At 40.7% G+C, this 22,553-nt stretch overlaps 1 protein-coding gene across 1 annotated transcript in view; it reads left to right on the top strand.

The window, feature by feature from the left end:
• Positions 1–481: 481 nt before the first annotated feature.
• Positions 482–22,553, top strand: part of prickle2b (prickle homolog 2b) — a 123,095-nt gene continuing 101,023 nt past the window's right edge. Inside the window, exons 1-2 of the mRNA XM_042339479.1 lie at positions 482–586; positions 3,761–3,846. Coding sequence (XP_042195413.1) covers positions 545–586; positions 3,761–3,846 — 128 coding nt within the window. The 5' untranslated portion in view covers positions 482–544. The remainder of the gene's footprint in view (positions 587–3,760; positions 3,847–22,553) is intronic.

The raw sequence follows: 22,553 nt of genomic DNA on the forward strand, positions 1-22,553 counted from the left end.
CAGAGAAGGAGGGGGGAACCAAATAGCCGCCCTGTTACATCTCTCTCTCTCTTTTGTCGGGGAAGAGATACAACAAAGAAACCTGTGGTGTGTGTTCAGGGTTCAAGATTTTATTTTTTCATATATAAAAAAGAACAAAGCAAAGGTGGAGCGCGGGTCCCAGATGCCGAGGCGGAGTGTCGGCTGGTGGTGAGGGGTGAGGGAGGGGTGGGAGGGAGGGGGGGGGGCGGGGGGGGGGGAGGGGGGAGGAGGGGTGGGGAGGGGGGGGGGCGGGGGGGATTGCCAGTGACCGGAAGGTGAGCACTGAGCTTTTCTCCCCCATTCACAATGTTGTGAGGAGCCGTTGGGAACTCGAGCGCCGCTCTCAGGAGCTACTGTTAAAAAAAGTGGCCCAGTTTTCATTCCTTTAGACCCTCCGCCCCCCCCCCCCCCTCCCCCCTCCCACACACCCACTCACTCACTCTCGCACACGATTATTCCCCGTGTAAGTGACTGACTGACTGAGTCAGTGAGGATTCAGGACTGAGACACATTCACTTAAGACATGTTCAGCCGCGGCTCCAGAAAGCGAAACTCCAGCAGATGGGTGAGTGTTGGGTTATGTTTTAGTCTGAGTGTGTGTCTGTGTGTGTGTGTGTGTGTGTTGTGTGTGTGTGTCTGTGTGTGTCTGTGTGTGTCTGTGTGTGTCTGTGTGTGTGTCTGTTTGTGTGTCTGTGTCTGTGTGTGTCTGTGTGTGTGTCTGTGTGTGTGTCTGTGTGTGTGTCTGTCTGTGTCTGAGTGTGTGTCTGTGTGTGTGTGTGTCAGCTCTATACTCTCACCTTGTCCATGGGATTTGTTGCTGGTGAGGTTGGAGTGGGAAAGAGAGATGGGGGAAGAGACCTCTCCAGATCGAGATGCCTTTAGACCTTGGACACGCCCGATAGCTCTCCACCCCCCCCCCCCCACCCAATGCAAACCCCAAATTAAATCTCATGCACACCTTTGGGGGGTGGTTCACGGTTGCATTGTGAATGTCACCCCTTACAGTAACTGCCAGGCTCTTGTTAGCAAAAAAAAACTGTATGTGGGGCCCGCAGATGGGGTTGGAAACACACCCCGGATTACAATGTTATTGTGGTTGCTGCTCCTTTACCTTCTCCCTCCCCACTCTCTGCATTGCGAGGACAAGTTATTTTTCTTCACGCCCTCTGTATTAATTCTGACCACAATTCGTGTGTTCACCTTTCTTTCACCTCTTTCTACTTTGGGGCATTTAGTGATCGATTGAGCGATCGATTTCTGCTCCGTGCATTGGGTTTAAAAGGGGGGAACAAGAGAGAGGAAAGAGCGTGAAATTGCCAGTCAAGTTGTAAGAACTATTTGACCGCCCAGGAAGTCTGTGTGATCAGGGCTGGAGGACACTCCGCTTTCGGGTTCCCATCAGAGGATCTGTGGAGGTGGAGGAGAGCGAGAGATCACAGAGTGCAGGAGATGTAAACGCAGGGGGGGTGTGGGGGGGGGGGTGTGGGGGGGGGGTGTGTGGGGGGGTGTGGGAGGGGGGGGGGGTGTGGGGAGGGGGTGTGGGGAGGGGGGGGGTGTGGGAGGGGGGGGGGTGGGGAGGGGGGTGGGGGAGGGGGGGGGTGTGGGGAGGGGGGTGTGGGGAGGGGGGTGTGGGGAGGGGGGTGTCACACTTCTCTTGAACTGTCTTTTGCAAAAGACTGTGTGGTTTGTGGTGTCGCCTTTTTTTTTACGTTTGAGGCACAGGGTTTTCCAAAGTTTTTCTTTTTAAAAAAACCACAGCATTTCAGATGAACCCTCAATCCCCCACTGTAGATCCCGTGTCAAAAAAATACCTTCACACAATATCTTATGCGCGTTGCGTTTGTAAACGTAGATGAATTATTTATTTCTATATAAAAATCGATACGGTTTAGGTGCAGCGGTCGTTCCTCTCTCTCTCTCTCTCTCTCTCACACACACACTTTGGCTTTATGCGTTATGCAAAGCGAATAATAAAATGCTTTCATGCGTTTCTCTCCTTTCAGAGCTTTTACGTTCACCGATCTAATCAGCTCTTCAAGATGGAGTCTTTTGAGACTTCAAAGGGGATTATTAACCGCGTGTATCAAACTGTGAGGAGAAACGTCAGGTTTAACCGTTCCAAATTAGCAAAAAAATAAAACTGGGTTGGAATTAATGTGGGGGAGTGGGGAGAGTGGGGGGAGTGGGGGAGAGTGGGGAGAAAGTGGGGAGTGTGGGGAGAGTGGGGGAGTGGGGAGAGTGGGGAGAGTGGGAGAGTAGGGGGAGAGTGGGGGGAGTGTGGGGGAGAGTGGGGAGTGTGGGGAGAGTGGGGAGTGTGGGGGAGAGTGGGGAGGAGTGGGGAGAGTGGGGGAGTGGGGGGAGTGGGGAGTGTGCGGAGAGTGGGGAGTGGGGGGAGTGGGGAGAGGGGAGTGTGGGGGAGTGGGGGGAGTGGGGGAGAGTGGGGAGTGGGGGAGTGGGGAGGGGAGTGTGGGGGGAGTGGGGAGAGTGGGGAGAGTGGGGAGAGTGGGGAGAGTGGGGAGTGGGGGGAGTGGGGAGGGGAGTGTGGGGGAGTGGGGAGAGTGGGGGAGAGTGGGGGGAGTGGGGAGAGTGGGGAGTGGGGGAGAGTGGGGAGTGGGGAGTGGGGAGAGTGGGGAGTGTGGGGGAGTGGGGGGGAGTGGGGGAGAGTGGGGAGTGGGGAGTGGGGAGTGTGGGAGAGTGGGGGAGTGGGGAGTGTGGGGGAGTGGGGAGAGTGGGGGAGTGGGAGTGTGGGAGAGTGGGGGGAGTGGGGAGTTGGGTGGAGTGGGAGTGGGGGAGTGGGGAGTGTGGGGGGGAGTGGGGAGTGGGGGGGGAGTGGGGGATCAGAACAGAGTGATAGCCAGAGATATGCAGTGAACAGTTTACAGGTTACAGAGGGAAATCGACCGTAACCGATTTAATCACAGCGTTTGAGTTCAAACTCCGTGTTTCTGAAGGAACGGATATACCCATCAGAGCGACGTGACCGTCGTAATTACAGTCGTCTCCTTCCTTCCCGAGGAAATGTCTTAATTGTCGCATTTACTGGAGGAATCCGTTTCATGTTAATTTTTAACTCGGCATCTCGCTCGGGGAACTGACATGAAAGTAGTGATGGTGTGTGTGTGTGTGTGTGTGTGTGTTTTGCTGTTGCTTTTCATTGTTTTTTGGGGCAGTACACGTGTGTTTGGTGGTTTAAAGTACCCGAGTGGAGCACTCCGCAAGATTTAAGGTCACACATGAGAGATGTGTAACAGTTTGGATTGATCTGAACTCACCCTTTTGATTCCTAATACCATATACCCCCCCCCCCCCCCCCCCCCCCCCCCCCCCCCCCCCCCCCCACACACACACACACAGTGTTGTATAAATTACCAGGAACGATGCGTTTAGGTTATGAACCTACTTCAAATAGGATTGATTGCTGGATATATCAAGCAGTGGAGCTGTGACTAATGCTAATGGATTTCCATCATAATTCCATCACAGCTCCAGTTTTTGCCCATCTTCAGGCAATATTTCTTGTGGTGAGAATCACTTGGTGGTTAAGGGGCAAAATTGGGACAGAGGTGCACAACAAAATTACAGTTCCTATTTATGCAGTGCCTTCACCTAATGCAGTTCAGCAAAACTTGCCACTGAAGGTTCCCTTCAATTCCCTGTTTTACTTGAACGTCTACAAAATTTGGGTTGTATGTTTCAGGAACATTTGCAATTTGTGTTAATGATGAGGCTTATTTTACAGCTCTCTGCAGTGGATGACCCAGATAAAGGGCAACCTTGTAATGCGTGTGGCGACCAGTGTCCTGGCTTGGCATTGCATAATTGGAGGTATTCTTTTTTTCTTTTAACAAATAATTTTGAGCAACTGAATAAAGTCACATGTTTATTGCCTTTATGGTAGTTGGCTTATTGGGTTATTTAGTGGTATTTCTGTTTTCCATATTAATTTATTTCTACCAACCAGAACTTATAGAGCAAATGAGGATGGCATAATTGTCAACGTCAACCACATTCCATCTGGAGAAAAAATATTAATATTGTGTGAAATTCATCCTTTTTCTTGTATTCTCTCCTTTGATGTACTTGCTTCCAGTCAGCATGCATCTGTTTAAAATAGTAATTTAAAAGAAAGTTCTGCGTCAATGCAGGGCTGCATTAGTTTTTACATTAAATGCATGAATATTACTGAATTCAATTTAGAATGTTTAAATTTATAGGAAAATTATATCAGTTTGATTGGTTTTAGGTGGGTAATACAACACATTTCACTTGTGCCTTGTAATCTGATCAGTTTTTAGCAATACAGTATAGTTTCTTGAAATAATGAAATGTGGTTCAAAGGGTACATCTTACTTGTGTGATTGAGTTAATACATTGGGGGCAGTGAAAGAGAGAAACGGCAACATAACCATTAGAGAAACAGCAGGACAGGACCCCTTCATAATATGGGAAACCTACAAAAACAAAGGATTGTTTTATATTGGTTCTGTCTTTGTGTGAGAGCGCTATAAACTATGTTTATGTTAGAGGTCATAGCGTATCAGAGTATGTTGCAAAGAGCCTTCTACTCTCAGTGAGAATAGCACTGCAACATTCATTGGTGCTCTTTTTTCCCCTGAAAAAAGCACAGATTTGCTGCTGGTAAGAGGTTTTGAGTTGTTGCTAGTTAATGTATAACTTTTGTAGGGCACTCAACAAATTATGGTTGGCCAGAACTATTGTTCAACATCTGTCTGGCGCAAATTATTTTTGCTTCATTTGTTCTCCTTTATTACCCGTGGTTTTCTATTAGAAACTAGTGCAGCTGTGGAGGTGCTTTCAAGGATACATGCACCCTTTTAAGAGACCATTCCATCATTACTTTCATTACTTTCCTGTGCCACACATAGTAAGTACCTCTCCATAGAGTCTTTACTCTGTTCTTCTGTTTTTCATTTGCATTAAAACAGTTTCTACGAGCCTCTCTGTGCAAATACAAAGCCTGTTCTTTGCTTATGGGCACCATGAAAAGTATTATGTTCTAGTTTCAATGAATAAAAGGTACATTAAATTTGTGTGTTTTTAAAGTACATTCTAAATTTTAAAAATGTGCAAGTTGAAAGGAAATCCTTTACTGTCATGAATCATAAATAGTATCGACTGCTTAATTCCAAATCCAAAAACATTAGCTTTAAAATACTGCAAAATGTGTGAGCTTCAAGAACCACCACAACAAAATGACATTTATAGAGTGCCTTTCACGTCGGGAGGACGTCCCAAAGCGCAGAACAGTCAGGTGTCAGGGCCCGAGCATGGGGGATGGGTGGTGTAGGGGTGAGGGAAGGCAGAGAGGTGGGAGGGAGACCAAAGGCACGATCGAAGAGCAGGGTATTGAGACCGGTCTTGAAGGAGGCAAGGGAGGAAGTGAGGCAAAGGGACCGTGGGATGGAGTTCCAGAGTGTGGGGACAGAGAGACTGAGAGCCCGGCCACTGATGGTAGGGCGGGTCGGGCGGAAGACATGGAGCAGGCCGGAGCCCGTTGAACGGAGGGAGCGGGCAGGTTGGGAGGGAGTCAGCAGGTCAGAGAGGTAGGAAGGGGCAAGGCAAGAAGTCTGAAGTGCCCATGTGTGATCTGCATCATTCTGTCAGACACTTAGTTACTCCACCACTGTATCCAGAGCCAGTCATGAAATATCTCTCCGAACTGTTCAGAAGTTACTACCAGTACTTCAGAGAATTTTTGGATAAGCACAAATGTGAGCAATCGGGGAGAATCCATTATGAACCAAAATACTCTATATCAGCCAGATGGGTAGGTGTTGAAGGCCCAAATTTGACCCTACTCCAGACATCACCAAGGCAACCAGCACAGAAGAATACCAGAGTTATTTATGGTTGGAAATAAAAATGCCTCGTTTGTAGGGCTTGAATACCACAGTGCAGAAGGACTGCAGAAAAGCTCTGATTAGAGATTGCTCAGTTTCCATCGTGTCACAATGACAGCAGGTCAGTCGTCCTGTCAATGCCAAGAGTAAAATATTGGATCAGCTCTTTGGGAGAGGAGATTACCTGTTGAAGTTTATAACAGATGGGGATTACCACTGTACCAATTGCACATAAAGGTTTTCATAATGCTTCCCACCAAGCAAAGTGTGAAATAGATTTTTCATTGCCCATCTTTTAAAATTGTACTCACTATTGTTGGGGGGTGGGGGGGTGACAGATGCTGGTCCTCTTCCAGTACTTTGCCAAAGTGACCCTTCTTCATCTACGAGTCTAGCCAGTGAGCAGCAGCAGGCTATGTGACTGAGAAGGGCTTCATAGTGGAGTCCTATCCTGTTCTTATCTGACAGTTACCCAAGCACACTTTCAGCAGGGATCAGTGGAGAGCAATCAGGAACTTGAACCTTGCTGTTTCCCCTTCCGCTGTTAGAGCCCAGGAACGTTAAGGTACAATGGTAATGCAGCAAATGTGTGCATGTGGAAGAGAGTGGTATTCCTGGGCTTTGGAGGAAATTTGTGCACTCGTGCTTCAAGAAGGACAAGGTTTTGGTTTATACACCATGTTGTACACCAACCAGCTAGGCAAGTGCAATACGCTATTATCAGGCTAGAAACTGCCTGCAGGCTTCTCTACCTTTAGTACTAATTAAATGGAAGACTTCCATTTAAAGAATAAAAAATATTGCACCTTTATTGATTATTTTGTCTGTTATTAGATTTTACTGTCTATGTTACCAAATATCTTTCAGCTGACCATTCATAGAATTTCAGTCACTGTTCATACATATTTAAACTGTCAAGTGCATAAGACGTGACCGAATTATAATGCTGTTGAAATGTTAGAAAATGCAGTGTTTATTTTTGATGTCCGTTATGAATGCAGCATGCTTGCTAACAAGATTTGTACTGTTCTGATAATTCAAAACACTTATTGTTTTTTTAACCTTCTGACCCTTCAAAAGAAACGTGATTTTGCTTCCAGAGCATTGAAGGAGATTAAAAAATGAAAATTTGTGAGAGATTTTTGCAAAATATTTGTTCATATTTGTTGATCACTTTTGTGATGGCCTGTGTTGATTTGACGTGTTCTTGAGGTATCATATCTACTTTGCAATGACTGTCTTGTCTTATTATTTTTTAGATTTTTATCTTGAAATTTAGAAGGGTGCCGAAAGATTTTAGGCTTGTGTTGGATTGCATTGTTGGAACACATATCTGGAACCCATGATATGTATTTTGTATTGTTATAATCTCTGTATTGATTTATGAAAATCTATTTATGACCATGCACCTCATGAAAGCAATTTAGTGGCAAGGTATCAGTCACATGCAAATATATTTACTTTATCGAGGAACAAATAGGTTTTCAAAAACCCGGAGGGAGAACAGCCAAGTTGGTGAGTCACTGGAGGCAAACAACACTTTGCAGACCATTGTGGTAGCTTTGTGTTTGTATTCTTGGCAAAGACAATGAAACCATGGTATGTTGCCTGTTTAACAGGCATTTAAAATATTTCAGTTGTGGCGGAAGCGAACATCTGATTAACTTAACTTACAAAAGTAAGTTAAGTTCAATTGGTATGATCTGTTAATTTATTCTTCAATTCAGAAGAATCAATATATTGCACGAGTTTCATAAGGAGGGATATTATAGTTTCTGAGTTACTGATAAAAATGTGGAAATGTGTTACACTATCAGGGCTCCTCCCCATCCCATTATAAAGAAAAAGCAAAATTGAACTTTGAACAGCTACAATTGCAGTCTGCATAAATCAGGAAGACCGCTAGCTCTTCAAAAATCTAACTCCCTGTGGTTTTTAAAGCCAGCCTGAAATTGTTGGAAATCAGACAGAAATAAATTCTTTGAAAACCTTTGCAAATATTCAAATCCAGTGTCCATTAAATGGGTATCTGCCTATAACCCTGCAATGAAGATAGGAATTCCATATGTAATGAAATGCATGCAAGTCAATCCCCAGTAGAGGACTGGGGAAAGGCAGATGACCTATTTCCAAGCTTCTGCCAATCAAAATTATGTTGCCCTCCACTAGGAGGTGTCAAGGAACATTTTAAGATAAATCAGTTTCAGTTTTTTTCCCCCTGCTTCCTTGTGATGAAGCGGCTGGCCTCTGCTTGATGCCGCTCTCTTGGTAGTACAATTAATGATGGAAACATAGCATATGGGGAATTGCTTTCAGAAGTCTAGCCAACAATGGGAACCTCACCTGTGGGAACTGCAGGCAAAGACCTGTGTCCTAGCACAAGTCTGGTGTGATCCTTACTGAATAAATAAGTAGTATTACAAGGCCTTAATTTAAACATTAGTTTACATTTGGATAAAGTAAACAATTAAACAATATTATATACAGCTATTTTGTTACTTTTGTTAAATCTTTGAACTGGCATTTGGTATTGTTCCATAAAACTGCCATACATGTTTGATCTGTGCTAATGAGACATTGTAACTAATACTGGCACAACCAGTCACTCGTGGTATGTTATAATGAGGTGTTTGTTTAACTTCTTATTGTTTTTAGCTGACCTAGCATGTACATTTTATCTTGTGTTGTAATTGAAGAAAAATGCACTTTATGATGGGGTTATAACTGAAAGTATGCAGAGCTATTGCACAAACAATACTAAAATTGTAATTTAGGTTTGCTTTAAATCATAATACTTCAGAATAACCATTTTTTATGCTGCCTTTTCCTGCCAGTTCCTTCAACACCTCAGTGTTACAACTATTTCAGATTTCTTACATAGCTTTATATGATACAGTTAATTTTAGACACAGGCCATAATACAAGGTGAAAAATTGTGGTCTTTTAAATTCACAAATATTACAAAGGTGAGCAAATTATTGTTGAGACTGACTATTTTTTGTTTTTTTGTAGGTAGCATGTATTGGTCTGTGTCCACGTTTTAACACAAATAGCTTTTGGGACACTTCTCACAAGATATAGTTGTGTATTAAACATTTTAAAGCTTATACAATGCAGATATTTTCATTAGACAATTATTGCTGTTAAATGTACAGTTAGTTGGAAGTGGAACAGTGTGTTCAAGTACACAACAAGTCAGGAATGCTAAAAACCCAATGCATGTTGATGGTCTTGATCATTCATTCTGTTTGATTCCATACAAAATGACCAGATATCTTTGCTCAACCAATTTCAACATTTGTGCTGTTATGAATTATGCTCTCGGGCACCTGAAAACTCTTCAAATGGTTACCAGTTTAGGGTGATCGCAGGTTTCAGAGAACTGGAGTCTATAAAAGTGGTAACTGAAACGTGCACTGAACGTTTGCAAGGAAAATTGAACTGTGGAACAAGCATACAAACACATCATTTAATGTTACTCTAGAAAAAGAAAGGGCGCAATCGCAAGCAAACCAGAGCCCTTTTCAGGTGCCGATACTCCAGACGAATTGTATGTGAAAATTGTTGCTGGTCGGTGGTTGTACAATTTATCAGTATGCAACTTTCAAATAGAAAACCCTAAGTTTGTTGGAATGGCTTACAGGTTTGATGTCTCAAAACTAGAATGTATACTGTTTTGCTGTAGATGCTGAGTTTATACATTTGAACAGGGATAAGCAGTTGAGCGTTTGTTTTTTTGCCTCTACAATTGTTGGAGATGAAGGGAAAGAATTCACCAGCTGGTATTGACAAGTCTGAATGGTGTATACTGTATTGCTATGTAACCACATGTGCATAAATTATCACCGGCATGATGTCTCCTGCTCTCCTACTGCAGTGCACGAGGTCTATACTGGTGCTGAATGACTCAGAATGTATAATGCAGATATTTTACAATGGCAGCTAGAGGTTAAATTTTGCACAGTTGAGCAAATCTGATCACCTTCATAAACTGAGCTTTCAATTTTGTGGATCATTGAGTGAACCTGTATTCATTTGCACTGTGCATCGGAAAACAGTTATCTGAATTATATTTTATTAGAATTTGCATGCATTTTTTGGAACTAAATATCTCTTGTGGGGAGGGAGAGGGAAACCTCCAAGCACTATAAGTAATAGCATGTGCACTGTACTTGCTTTGAGTTTCCATCAATATTAATTTTGTGCTCTCCGGTTCTTACACATTTGAAAGGATAAAGGTTGCTTTCGTGGGTTGGAAGTATAGGACAGGCACCGTTGAATTCAGAGATCCTTCAATGGCTGATATCAGTTGGACAAGTTTTTACTTCCTTGGCAATTGCTTTTTCTTGACACAGATGCACTATTATTGTATTATTCAAGTGAAGTGGAATTTCTCAACATGCAGTTGACTGAAAGATGAAAGCATGAATACAACTAATAATAATAATCCTTGCATTTGATATGGCGCTTTATCACGCCTCCGTGATGTCTCAAAGTGCGTCACAGAATTGAAGTGAATTGACTGCATATTTTGTGGACAAAACACGGCAGTCAATTGTGCAAGGCAGTGCCCCACAAACAGTCGTGGATTAAATGACTAATTTATTATTATTTTGCAATGCTTTCTCACACATGAATTAAGCTAAGAGCTTGTAAAGCACAATATTTCTCTGTGGATCTCGTAGGTGCATTAGTGCAGTTATTCTTGGTTATTTTTAACCAGTTTCATTTTGCTGAACAGAATTTATGAAATTTTTACAAGAGTAAGTCTTTGACATGTACTTGTAATCTCAATGCTTAGTTTCTGTTTCAAATCTTATCACACTTATCACATTCTTGCAACAATGTTTTGATGTTGAATCTAGACATGTTTGTACATTAAATTGCAAAATATTGTACAAATACAGCACCACTTCACTAGTTTACTTGCAAAATACGATTGATTTTCAAATTTTCTTTGAGTTCAGCTTAACGTTGTGTCTGAAAAACAAGTAAGAGTTGTACTAAACCGGTTACAAACAATGATTCATCAGATCAAAACTGCGGTATTAAGCCATTTAAGTCAGTGCATTTTAATCTGAGATACTAAGTGGTTCACTTAACAAATAAATGATGAAATCAAGGGTAAACCAATGATTCAGATGGTTATAAAGAAAAAATGAAGTTTCTTAATCCTTTTAGATGAGTGTAACTTTTTATTAGTTTCAGTTCCTTTCATATATTATGGATAATATTACAAAAAAATAACTGGTTTAATGTTTATAGTTTGATTGTTCAGTTTGAATGTGTAGTCCACATTTGCTTGGAACCATTGGACTTTTCAGTGAGCAAGATTGTGGCTATGCAAAGGTTAGCTGCCACATTCACCTGTTCACGTGCACAGTGACTGCAGTCAATCCTGTGAAATACTTTGAGAGGTCCTCCCAACCCAAAAAGACACAATAACAAATGCAAAGAATATTATTAAGATGAAAGCATACTGAGGTAAGGCTAGAAGATTAAAGCATCTGCTGTATTGCACATAGGATTATGGATTGCCAACAGTGAGTTGCAAAGCTGTAAATCTGTTGTTTTTGATAACCTCATAAAAACATAAGAGCGAAATGTGATTCTTTTAGAATGTCAGAACATTGATTGAACTGTAGCTTTAACCTCCTTAGCTACCATTTATTGTATATGCTGAATTATTTTGAACAGTTTTCTACTTTTTCTTTACTGTAGTAATTTACAGTTCATTACTGGGCAAATAGGATAAAATATACACTAACTGGATATTTTAAGAGCACTGATTGTAAAACAGCAATGTCTTGCTCTGAACTGTTACAGTAACTACAGTAACAGGTTAGATGTAACACCTTTGTAACATCCATATGTAACAGCTTTGTAACCATGAATAGTACTTACATAGTAAATAATTGTAAATCACATTTTTACATACTGCATAAGTCCATTGAAATGATTATTTTTTGGAAGGCAAGCATTGTTTTATGACCATGTGCATGATACTTATAATGTGTGTTTGAAACGACAAAGAAATTCGTGTTTGGGTCTTGTAGGTTTCAGCAGTTTGACTAATTGAAAGATGTAATCTTATCAATAGATAAGGGAAATATTCCAAATTACTGGTGTTGCCTCTGCTCTAACCGAAGCATGTCTTCAGTGCAATTGAATCCAATACCTGACAGCTTGTAAACATGCAATAGATTAAAATGAAAGCAGTCATTAGCCCTTAGAGCATGAATAGTCTTTAAAGGATCATTATGCATAGCGTCTAAAAAAGGAATGGGAAAGTAAATGGTAGCCTCAGCAGACAATAAGAAAGGAATTTACACCTTTTCTTAACATTAGCACCATTAATATGAATATGCAGATATAGTGTACTGAGAGATGACAAATGAGAAAGTTAATTAGGATAAAAGCAGGAAGCTTTCACTAGTAAGAAACCCTTTTTGCATCGGCAAACACTTGCTCTGTATATAAAATGGATACACTTCATCTCCTCTTCCTGAAGACTTTGCTTTTACAAAGAGTCTTGTATTTCTAAAGTTGTAATTTAAAAGAATACAGACAAGTGTACATTCAAAACAAATTTTTACAACTACACCTTTTGGGTAGTGATGCAGGAACTTTTTAAGAGCGCTGATATTTGGTTTAGAATTCATCCAGTCTGCTCCATGAAATTATGCATGGCTATTGTTCTCAATGCTTCATATATGCTCACAAATTTGTCTTATGTGCTAAAAGCATTATGAATTTCTCTGAAGTATGTTATGTGCTATTTTGTAATCTTTCAGTACAGGAGTTTAATACAACAAACTTTTACTTTTCAGTAGGATAGAGGAAATAGTATCTTGCTTAGCAATTATCTCCTCTTCCGAATAATTTCTTGGGTTGCCATTAAAAGACAGTTTTCATTAAACTGCAAGAAACTATAAAAAACACTTGTTTTATTTTATTTGCCTCCAATCCAAAATCTAAACAAGTTAGGGATGGTTTTGCAAGTTATTTACGCATTTAAACTTGAATTATATAACATATTGAGTGTTCAGCAAAAGTATTTAGTTTGTTTGCAAAATACTTTTTGATGAAACTCTTCCCCCCACCCCACCCCATTTAGTTAGATTAAAACTCATTAGTTTTAATCTGCTGTACTGTATGTTATGATATTTGTGTACATTTTGTATGTGCTGGATATGAAAGTAACATTCAGTAGTTATTCTTCGCCTTCTCTCTCCCGTGCCTCCTTCAAGCATGTCTCAAGGCCCTCCTATTTCTACTTCACCTCTTACCCCTATCCTACCTGCCCTCACCCCTCCAGATCCCAACCCCCTGCTCGGGTCTAAATCCCTGGCTGTCCAGCATCTTGGGACGTCCTCCTGACGTGAAAGGTGCTATACAAATGTAATTTGTTGTTATTCATTCAACTCTGTTTACTTAAGTTTCCATTTTCTTATCCATTCTGTGTCAATGAAAAGAGCTCAGTTACACACTTCAGGTAGTTTATCTTGCACTACATTATGAACAATAGGTAAAACTTGAATTCTTCGTTTCTCTTTTGAAAAGAAGAACTTTTCTTAATGTGGTCACATTTGCAAAGATGGTGATAGCATTCATGGTGGCTGGTGAAGCATACAGTCAGTAACAAAGAGTAAGGCCATGCAAAGGAGTGCTTTCGTTTCTAGGAAATATGTTGAAGAATGTCCCACTTTAAATAGGTCTCTAAAGTAGATGTATAACCCAGCATGTAAAGTTGTTCAGTTCAAGTCAACACAAGTTCACTTGAAGTTCATTTAAATATTAAGATTTTATGCTTTAACCACGCTTATTTCATTTAATATTTTGAATTAGCATTAAGTAAACAGTTGACTTCTTGAGTGAAGGAATGGAGTAGCTCTTTCAATGGAGATATACTCTCCATTTCTTTTTTATTTTAGAAAAAGTGCAAACAGTATCTCGTGTGTTGGAAAATATAATATCTTGACTGAAGCATGTTCATTTCATCATTGTGGAGATCTGCAAGCGTGGGTTTCTGTTTATGGACAGTGGTGTGCTGGTGACTTGGTTTGGGCAGTCTACATTTTTCTTCCTTCATTTTCATAGTAGATGACTCTTTAGACTGGCTTGGAGGCCACATAATGCTAATAAACACGACTTAATAATAATAATCCTTGCATTTGAGATGTCTCAAAAGTGCTTCACAGAATATACTGTAAAGTGTAGTGACTGTATATTTTGTGGGCGAAATGCGGCAGCCAATTGTACACAGCAGTGTCCCACAAACAGTCGTGGATTGAAGTGACTAATTTTTATTAAAGGAATCATAACCCCCAGAAAAGTGATCTGCCACACAACTAACAACCGGGTTCCCACTTACTGATAGATAAACAGAGGCTTGTGGAGTAAAGAAACTCGCCCAAAATGTCACCCTTCCGTGTACATTTTGTATGTGCTGGATATGAAAGTAACATTCAGTAGTTATTCTTCTCCTTCTCTCTCCCTTGCCTCCTTCAAAGCACGTCTCAAGGCCCTCCTATTTCTACCTCACCTCTTCCAGGAATTGAACCCAGGCCTCTTGCTTGCAAGTGCTCTAACCTCTGAGCTACCGTACTAACGTACTGTGGTAATTTTCCAAGGTTGGGTACATTCAAATCAGGCAAACCAATAGAACTTATCCAAAGTCTCTATAGACTACGTCACAGGATCAGTTCAGCTGAAAATGAGAGATCTCCCTGAGACTAAAGGTTAGTAACCTTAAAGGCAGGTGATATCTTGTGTTTCCGCACCTCAGGCGCTGACAGCATCAGCATCCAAGGCTGCACTCTCCACCTCTCAAAGCCGGTCAGGAACCTCGGGGTTCTGTTCGACCCTGAGCTGTCCTTTCTCCCTCATATCCGCGCCACAACTGGCACCGCCTTCCATCACCTCCGGAATATCGCCAGACTACGGCACTACCTCACCCCTCACGCTGCTGAAACTCTGGTCCACGCCTTTATCACCTCAAGGCTGGACTATGGGAACTCTCTCCTCGCCGGCCTTCCCGGCACCTCCCTCCACAAGCTGCAGGTCCTTCAGAACTCTGCAGCTCATGTACAGCTAATTTTTACACTACAGTGCCTATTTCAGAATGTGTTTCTGTGCTACATCCTTTAGTATTCTTCTCCCAAGGGATAACCACATACTTTATTTTCATCTACTTATTTATTTTAACAATTTTTAAAATTTTAGTGCCTTAACAGCTAATCTTACTGAATGGATTAAGGAACACAGAGAGAACTATTTATTGCCCAGTGAGTTTGAGTTTTTTCCCAAGATAATCACTTAATTATTTTTGTCTTGAGTTTGTTATAATTGTCTTGGACCTAGATTCTTTTGAATAGTACCCTCGATAATGCTTAACGAAACGATATACCTTTACATGGCAGGTGTAATGATGGATGCTCGTTTGATTCAAGTGAAGGAAGTAATCTCCTGGCATGAAGCCTTGTTAATGTTTTATACCTTAGTGAAAAGAATGGGTGGAGTAATGCACCATTAGCCAGAAAAATACAAGGGATCTTTGTGTCCTTCATATCTTTGTCTTGCAAGCTAACCCCATAACAACCAGCTGATACATTTCAGGGATTTAAAAAGCTGTGTGATTACATTGCATGTGGGTGCATTGTGGCCACAGTTAAATGACAGATTTTTTAAAAAAAATCCTTTTAAACACATTTTTTCTTTAAAAATATTTTGAGAGCTGCTATTTAGTTTGCAAGTCCCATAAGCAGCACTTGTGCTCAGTCATGAAACTTAAGAATTTGACTTTATTTAAAATGAGTGATGGGTGTAGTGTTCAGTTTCAGAAAAATGTGAGAACAGTGATCTCCCTTTGTAAGTTTTCCATTTGATCAACGTACTGCTGTGCAGCTTACAAGAAATGTTTGCAATTAATACTCATCCTTCTGTGTATATTTCAAGTGGCCAAGTCTACTAAATTCCCTTCCCAAACTCCTCCACCCCACAACCTTTCTCCTGGTTTTAAAAAGGTCTTCTAAAAACCTAGCTAGTCGACTGTGGATTCAATCAACTCGCCCCTCCTCTCCCCTTCACACCTTGCTTGGCTTGCCTTTCTGTCCCTGTAAAGTGCTTTAGGACATTATCCAACATGAAAGGCACCATACAAGTGCAATCTGTCGGTACTCAATCACAGCAATTGCAAGAATTTTCTTGGTAATTTAAAAAATGACATAATTGTGCATTCTATTCATCTGCTACAATAATGAAAATTCTACAATATTTCAATGCATTATGTTTGAAAATGAAGTCTCCTTTTGTGAATACCCAAGTTTATAATTGCCTTCCTTAGTACACCATATTGGTTGCTGTGACTTAATCGGTTATGACTGTTAAATTTAATATAGTAAATGCTGACTTTCAGGCTCAACAGTGTAAATATTTTGCAGTGACTTTCAGGTAATAATGCAACACAATGTGAGCACAATTGTTGTAAAGTGTGTAATTTTGGGAGTATGGGGTGAAATCCCATTAAATTTAGAGTAGAAAATCATCATTAAACAAAGCACCCGAACAACACTCCTCGCCTGAACTCCGTAGTGATCCAGAGGTAAATGATTCTCAAATTTTAGTATCCAATTAAATGTCCTTTATCAGTAGATTAAGACAATGCATGTACAACATTGGCAGAATCTGGGTCCCATCAGACATCGATCTTGTTAATTGCATTAGAATGCTGGTATCTACAGCCAGGACAGGGAAGGTTGCTGTGTCCTTACTCAACATAATTAGACCTGCCTCCTGTCACACCCACTGCATAAATCTCCCAACAGGCTATTACAGTGCCAGGCAAATATGGTTTGCACCCTTCAGTGTTTGGTCGGGTTAAACAACGTTGTTTTCTTTTACTTTATGAGGAGAAAAATAATTTAGGTTACAGGTAATTTCTCCCTGAAATTTTGCTCTTTTTTAGATTGATACGGAGTTGCTGAATTCACTCAGCTGGTAAAGAGTTGGGAATGAGTTATCCAGTTGATGATAATGAGTTCCCTGTCTACTGTTGCACAAATACAGACAATCGCAGATATCGGCTGAATGCGAATGAAAACCCCCATCAGATATCATTTCCCCTCAGTGGATGTCAGTGCTCCCCAGTGATGTGTAAGAATATAAAATTTTAGAATGTAGTTTGTACTCACGTTGTTTAAAAATATGTATGTACATTACAAGGAAGAGAAAAGGAAATGGGATCCCAGGCACAGACCTTTTAATAGTGTTCCCTGTTCTATAGGATAAATTTATATTCTCTTCAACCGTGCCTTCACATCCCGTCTTGACTCTCTAGCCCCTCCTCGCTCCCTCCCTTCCCTCCCCTCACCCTGACCATTTCCCCCTGCTCGGGTCCCGACCCAACTGTCCAGCGCTTTGGGACGTCCTGCCGACGTGAAAGGCGCTCTATAAATGCAATCTTGTTGTTGTTGTTATATGAACGATGTAGGCATAAGAGCCATGTGGTTATGTATATCTTGGATAAATCTCTTAATGTAGTCAGAAGGATGCCCTGGATTCCTTTGTTTTATTAAAATTGTTAAATGCTTTGAATTTCTAGGTAATTTTGATTACCTAGAATATGCACAAGACTGTTCATTTCAGTTCCTTAGCGTCCTTTCTTATTTCGCCATACCATCCTTGGTGTGAAGATTTGTCTCTTGATCTTTAATTTGAAGAGGACATTTGTTGATGTGAACTGTAAGTACAACAGTACAAAACTGGTCTCACAAACTAAAGCAAGTGAAAAGAAAATCCTATTTGAGTGAAAAGGTCAGCATACATATTGTTGAGAGCAGTTTCACAGGTTTGAAACAATTATTTGAGAGAATAGATCAAGAAGGAAAATTTAAAACCCTAAAGCTCTTCACAGCTAATCTATCAAACATTGTTTTGATTGGGAGCAAGGCAGGCCTTGGCGGCAGCAAGTTCCCACAAGTTGCCTGGAGTGAGCTTTGCGTAATGAAGCTTCCTAGTTCTTATGGTCTCCAAGCACAGCAATGAGTAATCACACCCTGATTAGGTGCTGGGCCACATAGATCTCAAAGCTGCCAAGTTCAATCCTTGTTCTTTGCTCAGTTGAGGTCAGATGGGCAGTGCTGGGGACACTACAATTGGCGTCAGTGGCCCCAGTCTGAAGGTGAATAAACGAAGTCAGTTTCTGTTCCTGGCCACTGTCTAATGATGGCTGTTCAGACAAGTATGTGTATGTTTTTGTGTATATTGTGTGTGTGTGTGTGTGTGGACAAGAATATACTTGGTTAATAACATATATATAACCCTTGCATTTGATATAGCATTTTTCACCAGAGTTCGTTGTTTTATCTTTTGAGCTCACCAATTCTTCCATCCACTTTAAGAATGAATACCTCTAGTCTTTTTGGATACTGCAATTCTCATGCATGACAGCTACAGATTGTGTAACACTTTTTCAGTGGGTATTGTCATACTTGAAGCCTGAATTCTCTGATTTTCTGTTATCACCTGCAGTCAAATAGCTGGCAAAAAAGGTATCTATTTTCAGGACTAGGGATTCCTCAATTTTTCTTGATAGAATCCTTTTTTCTGCAGAATTTTAATCAACATCCTCCACGTGTTCTTTAATTTTGTACCTCAGTATATCTCCGCATCAACTGCACAGGTTTGTTGAGTCCCTCCCAAAAGTCTCATGCTTTCTCAAGTCAAGTTGCAAATTATTTTCACTGAAGTAAGTTAGGATGAGTAAAGACGTAAACCTGGTAGATATCATGAATTAAAAAGAAAGTATCTGGGCACACTGAGTTTTTCTGTTTGTTTTTTAAAGAATTGCAAAATTCACTTTCTGTGGAGTGCATATATTTCAAAATCTCAAGTAATTTATTAAATTATTAATATTCAGCGGGCAAGGGCAGCCGCATGACTTGGGAATTTTACAGGCTTTAAGAATTCCAAGTACAGTCCTGAATTTCTTTTATCTATACAATTTCTTTAATTAAAAGCATTATGAATATGTAACAAGATCATTTTAATGATTGATAAGCAGGATCTGCCCATTTGTAATATTGCGGAAATCAAAGGCAGAATTAATTCTCATTTCCTCTTTCTTTCTGTGTACCTACAAAGCCCATCGGAATATCAAAAGCTTCTGTTAAATCCATTAATTATCCATGGATGAACATCATTTATAGTGTTATGGGGCAAAATTGCAATTCAAATTCAGCAGTTATCAATATTTTTATGATCCTGTAATTCAAACCCTGCAAAATGATAACCATTTTACTGTATTTGAACTACACTTAATGCTTTCATTCGCTAGATCCCTTATGGTTTATTGAGGTCTTTGCTAGTTCAACAGGCATACAAGCTGCTTTTTCATTGTGTTATTTGTACTTTCCAAATCTACCAATGGTTAAATGGTTAATACAATAATGTAAGGCCACTTCCTCAGTTTTACATTGTTGATCAGTGATTTATAATAATATATAATAATCCTTGAATTTGATATAGCGCTTTTCACATCTTCTCGACATCTCAAAGCGCTTCACAGAATAGACTGTAAAGTGAATTGACTGTATAGTTGTCGGTGAAATGCAGCAGCCAATTGCGCACAGCAGTGACCCACCAATTTATTATTGTTTTGTTTTGGAGGGATTATTATTAGGCGTGTGGAGTAAGGAAACTTGCCCAAGGTTTCGCCCTGTCTGGAATTGAACCCATGTGTCTCACTTGGAAGGCAAGTGCTCTAACCACTGAGCTACAGGATTTATTGATAAGGTCCAAATTTGAAACGCTTCACTTTTAGCTCTGGAACAGGAATTAATTGATGAGAAGCACACTGTAATCTAAATAAATGCTGAAGAATTCACTTTACATTTTCTATTTCCACAAAATTTCACGCTTGAATTAAATTTTCATAGTGGAAAGTAGCTTTTATGATCTACATATTCAAAGTTATACTGCTTTAAAATAATAAGTTGTGTATTTTTAAATCATCTAATCCATTGTTACCAAAAGTACAAGAACAAAATTACATTTGTATAGCGCCTTTCATGTTGGGAGGACGTCCTAAGGCCCTGGACAGTCAGTGTTTTGGACCTGAGCTGGGGCATCAGGTTTGGGGAGGGTGGAGGGCAGGGGGGGACGCAGGGTGATCAAAGACACGGTCAAAGAGGAGGGTCTTGAGATGGGTCTTGAAGGAGGCAAGGGAGGGGGTGAGGCGGAGGGACTGCAGGAGGGAGTTCCAGAGGGTGGGACAGAGTGGCAGAAAGCCTCTCCGCTAATGGTGGGGTGAGCGAGGTGGGGGATGTGAAGCAGGCTGGAGCCTGCTGAGCGGAGGGAGCGGGCAGGATCGTAGGGGGTTATCAGTTAGGATGATCTGCAGCCTATGTTGGGGGGGCCGACAAGCAAGGAGTTAGCATCGTCAAGCCTAAATGTTATGTATGCATGTATGAGGGTTTTGGCAGACTGCGGTGTGAGACAGTGGCAGAGCTGGGCAATGTTGCAGAGGAGGGGGAAGGCAGAGTGGGTCATGGCAAGGATGTGGGGTAGAAAGAATAGTTAAGCGTCAAACAAGATACCAAGGTTCTGGACTGGCTTAGCAAGGTGGAGTGTGATTCCATGGATGGTGATACCATTTGTGGAGATGGAAGTGAAAGTGGTGTGAGAGATACGATCTGAACCAGTCAAGGTCAGAGCCGTGAAGGTTGAAGTGAGAGGAGAGGCAGTGGATGAGGATAGAGTGGTCAACTGTGTCGAAGGCAGCAGAGAGGACTAGGAGGCAGAGGGAGCTCTGGTCACAGGTGGACATAATGTCATTTGTCACTTTGACCGGGGTTATTTCTGTGCTGTGGGCGGCACTGTACAACATTTTCAGACATTAACTTGTTCATTTAGAGATCAGGAGCATCAAGTAAGTAAAAATAAATATCTTTGCATCTGATACAGCGCTTTTCACGTCTTCTAGACGTCTCAAAGTTGGTGACTGTCAGCTATTTTGTATTCCAAATGCAAGCCTCTTCTACTGAGGCAATCAATTTTTTGCATGATACATTTAATATTTTCAACTTAAAATTGCAGGCTTATACCGTTGCCCTTCAATTAAATTTTCCAAGCTTACATATCCTTAGCTGCTTCACTGGCTCAGGATTTTTATCTTGTGAGCAGCTGAGTCATTCAGATCTGGTTTGAACCGCACCCTATGCAGAATTAACTGATCCCTGCTGGGACTAAGGCAGGAACCCTATTATTGACCTCTGTGCCTTGTGGGTTAAGAAGGGGAATGTCAGCCAAGTGTTTGTGCTTTCAACTGTTCTCCAGTGACTTATGCTGCATGTTCATAAGTGTAGATGTCAGGTGAATGCTTATCTTTTGGCAAATTCTCTAACTTGCTGTTGTCTCCTACCGACTGCTTTATGCACATTGCGGCTCCAACAAACACATTCTAAAAAAACAAGAGTGTGATGGTTGCTTGAGTCAATTTTTTGTGCATGCATGAGAGCAATTGAGGGATCGTACTTGCATAGGGAGATAATTCTTAGCTCCTAAAACTCAGATATTATGATATTGATCTCGAGGTCAACTCTTGAGTTAGGCATATTACAGTAGAAATTTCAAGAATATTTAACTGTGAAAGGCTTGGACAGAATCACTGCCTTATCCTGGAGAAACCAAATTGCCAATTCCTCCCTCTTTCCTTCTTGCCCAACACTCAAAAAAAAATTGCCAACTCCTAAAACCCCAACATACAGGATTATGACAAATATCTTGTTGCAAAAAGGGAATGAATAGTGAGTTGTAAATCTTTGAAAACAAATTGAAGAAAAGGATTAAGTAAAAAAATTGAAATGAGGTAATTTAAATCAATTTTTTTTAAAAAAATACTTATTTTACTAATCTGAATTGTAAACCTGTGAAAAGCTTTTAAGATGATGGAACGCTGTTGTCTGGAAATCTGTGGTGCCTGTTAATTTATTTTAAAATATTATGTCAACAGAATTTTAAATTTCAATGCAGAATGTTCACATCTTATTACCTTAAAAGCATGAGGCAAGCTTGAAGTGAGTGATGGGAAGGTTCAAGTCCAATGGACAAACTCTTTAGTTTACTCTGTTGATTACATGGCTCAGAATAAAGCCCATCTTTACAATTTAATGTCATGGTTTTAACATGTTTTATTTCATTCTAGCTGATGGTCTCAAATTGTTCTCTTTTTCACAGCATGATTCTTCCTTGCTGCATGACTAATGCACACATGACACTTTCATCTTTTAATAAATTCTTAAAGAAGATTTTGTCTGGCAAGAAGCCAAGTCATTCATATGACTGTAGAACCACTTTGAGAATCCAAAGGAGAGGGATTGGGGCCTATGTAGAATCCAATATTGATTTTTTTTATTGTAACTTGTGATTCAAATTGTAAAATAGATTATCTCTTCACTTTGGGGCTCTGGATCTGAATCCAGTCAAACAGGTGGGATGCAGATTGACTCAGAGTTCTATGTGATAGGAGTTTGGACAGTTTAAGCAAGTTGTTAGTGATTGAACCTGTCTCCTCAAATTACCCACCATATGTATAAGTGGACAATTTCATTCATGCAGTATATTATCGTAAGAAAAGTAAAAGGCACATTGTTACAACAGGACCATACACTG

This window comes from Callorhinchus milii, unplaced genomic scaffold, assembly GCF_018977255.1.
Source record: "Callorhinchus milii isolate IMCB2004 unplaced genomic scaffold, IMCB_Cmil_1.0 Scaffold12, whole genome shotgun sequence".
Lineage (NCBI taxonomy): Eukaryota > Metazoa > Chordata > Chondrichthyes > Chimaeriformes > Callorhinchidae > Callorhinchus > Callorhinchus milii.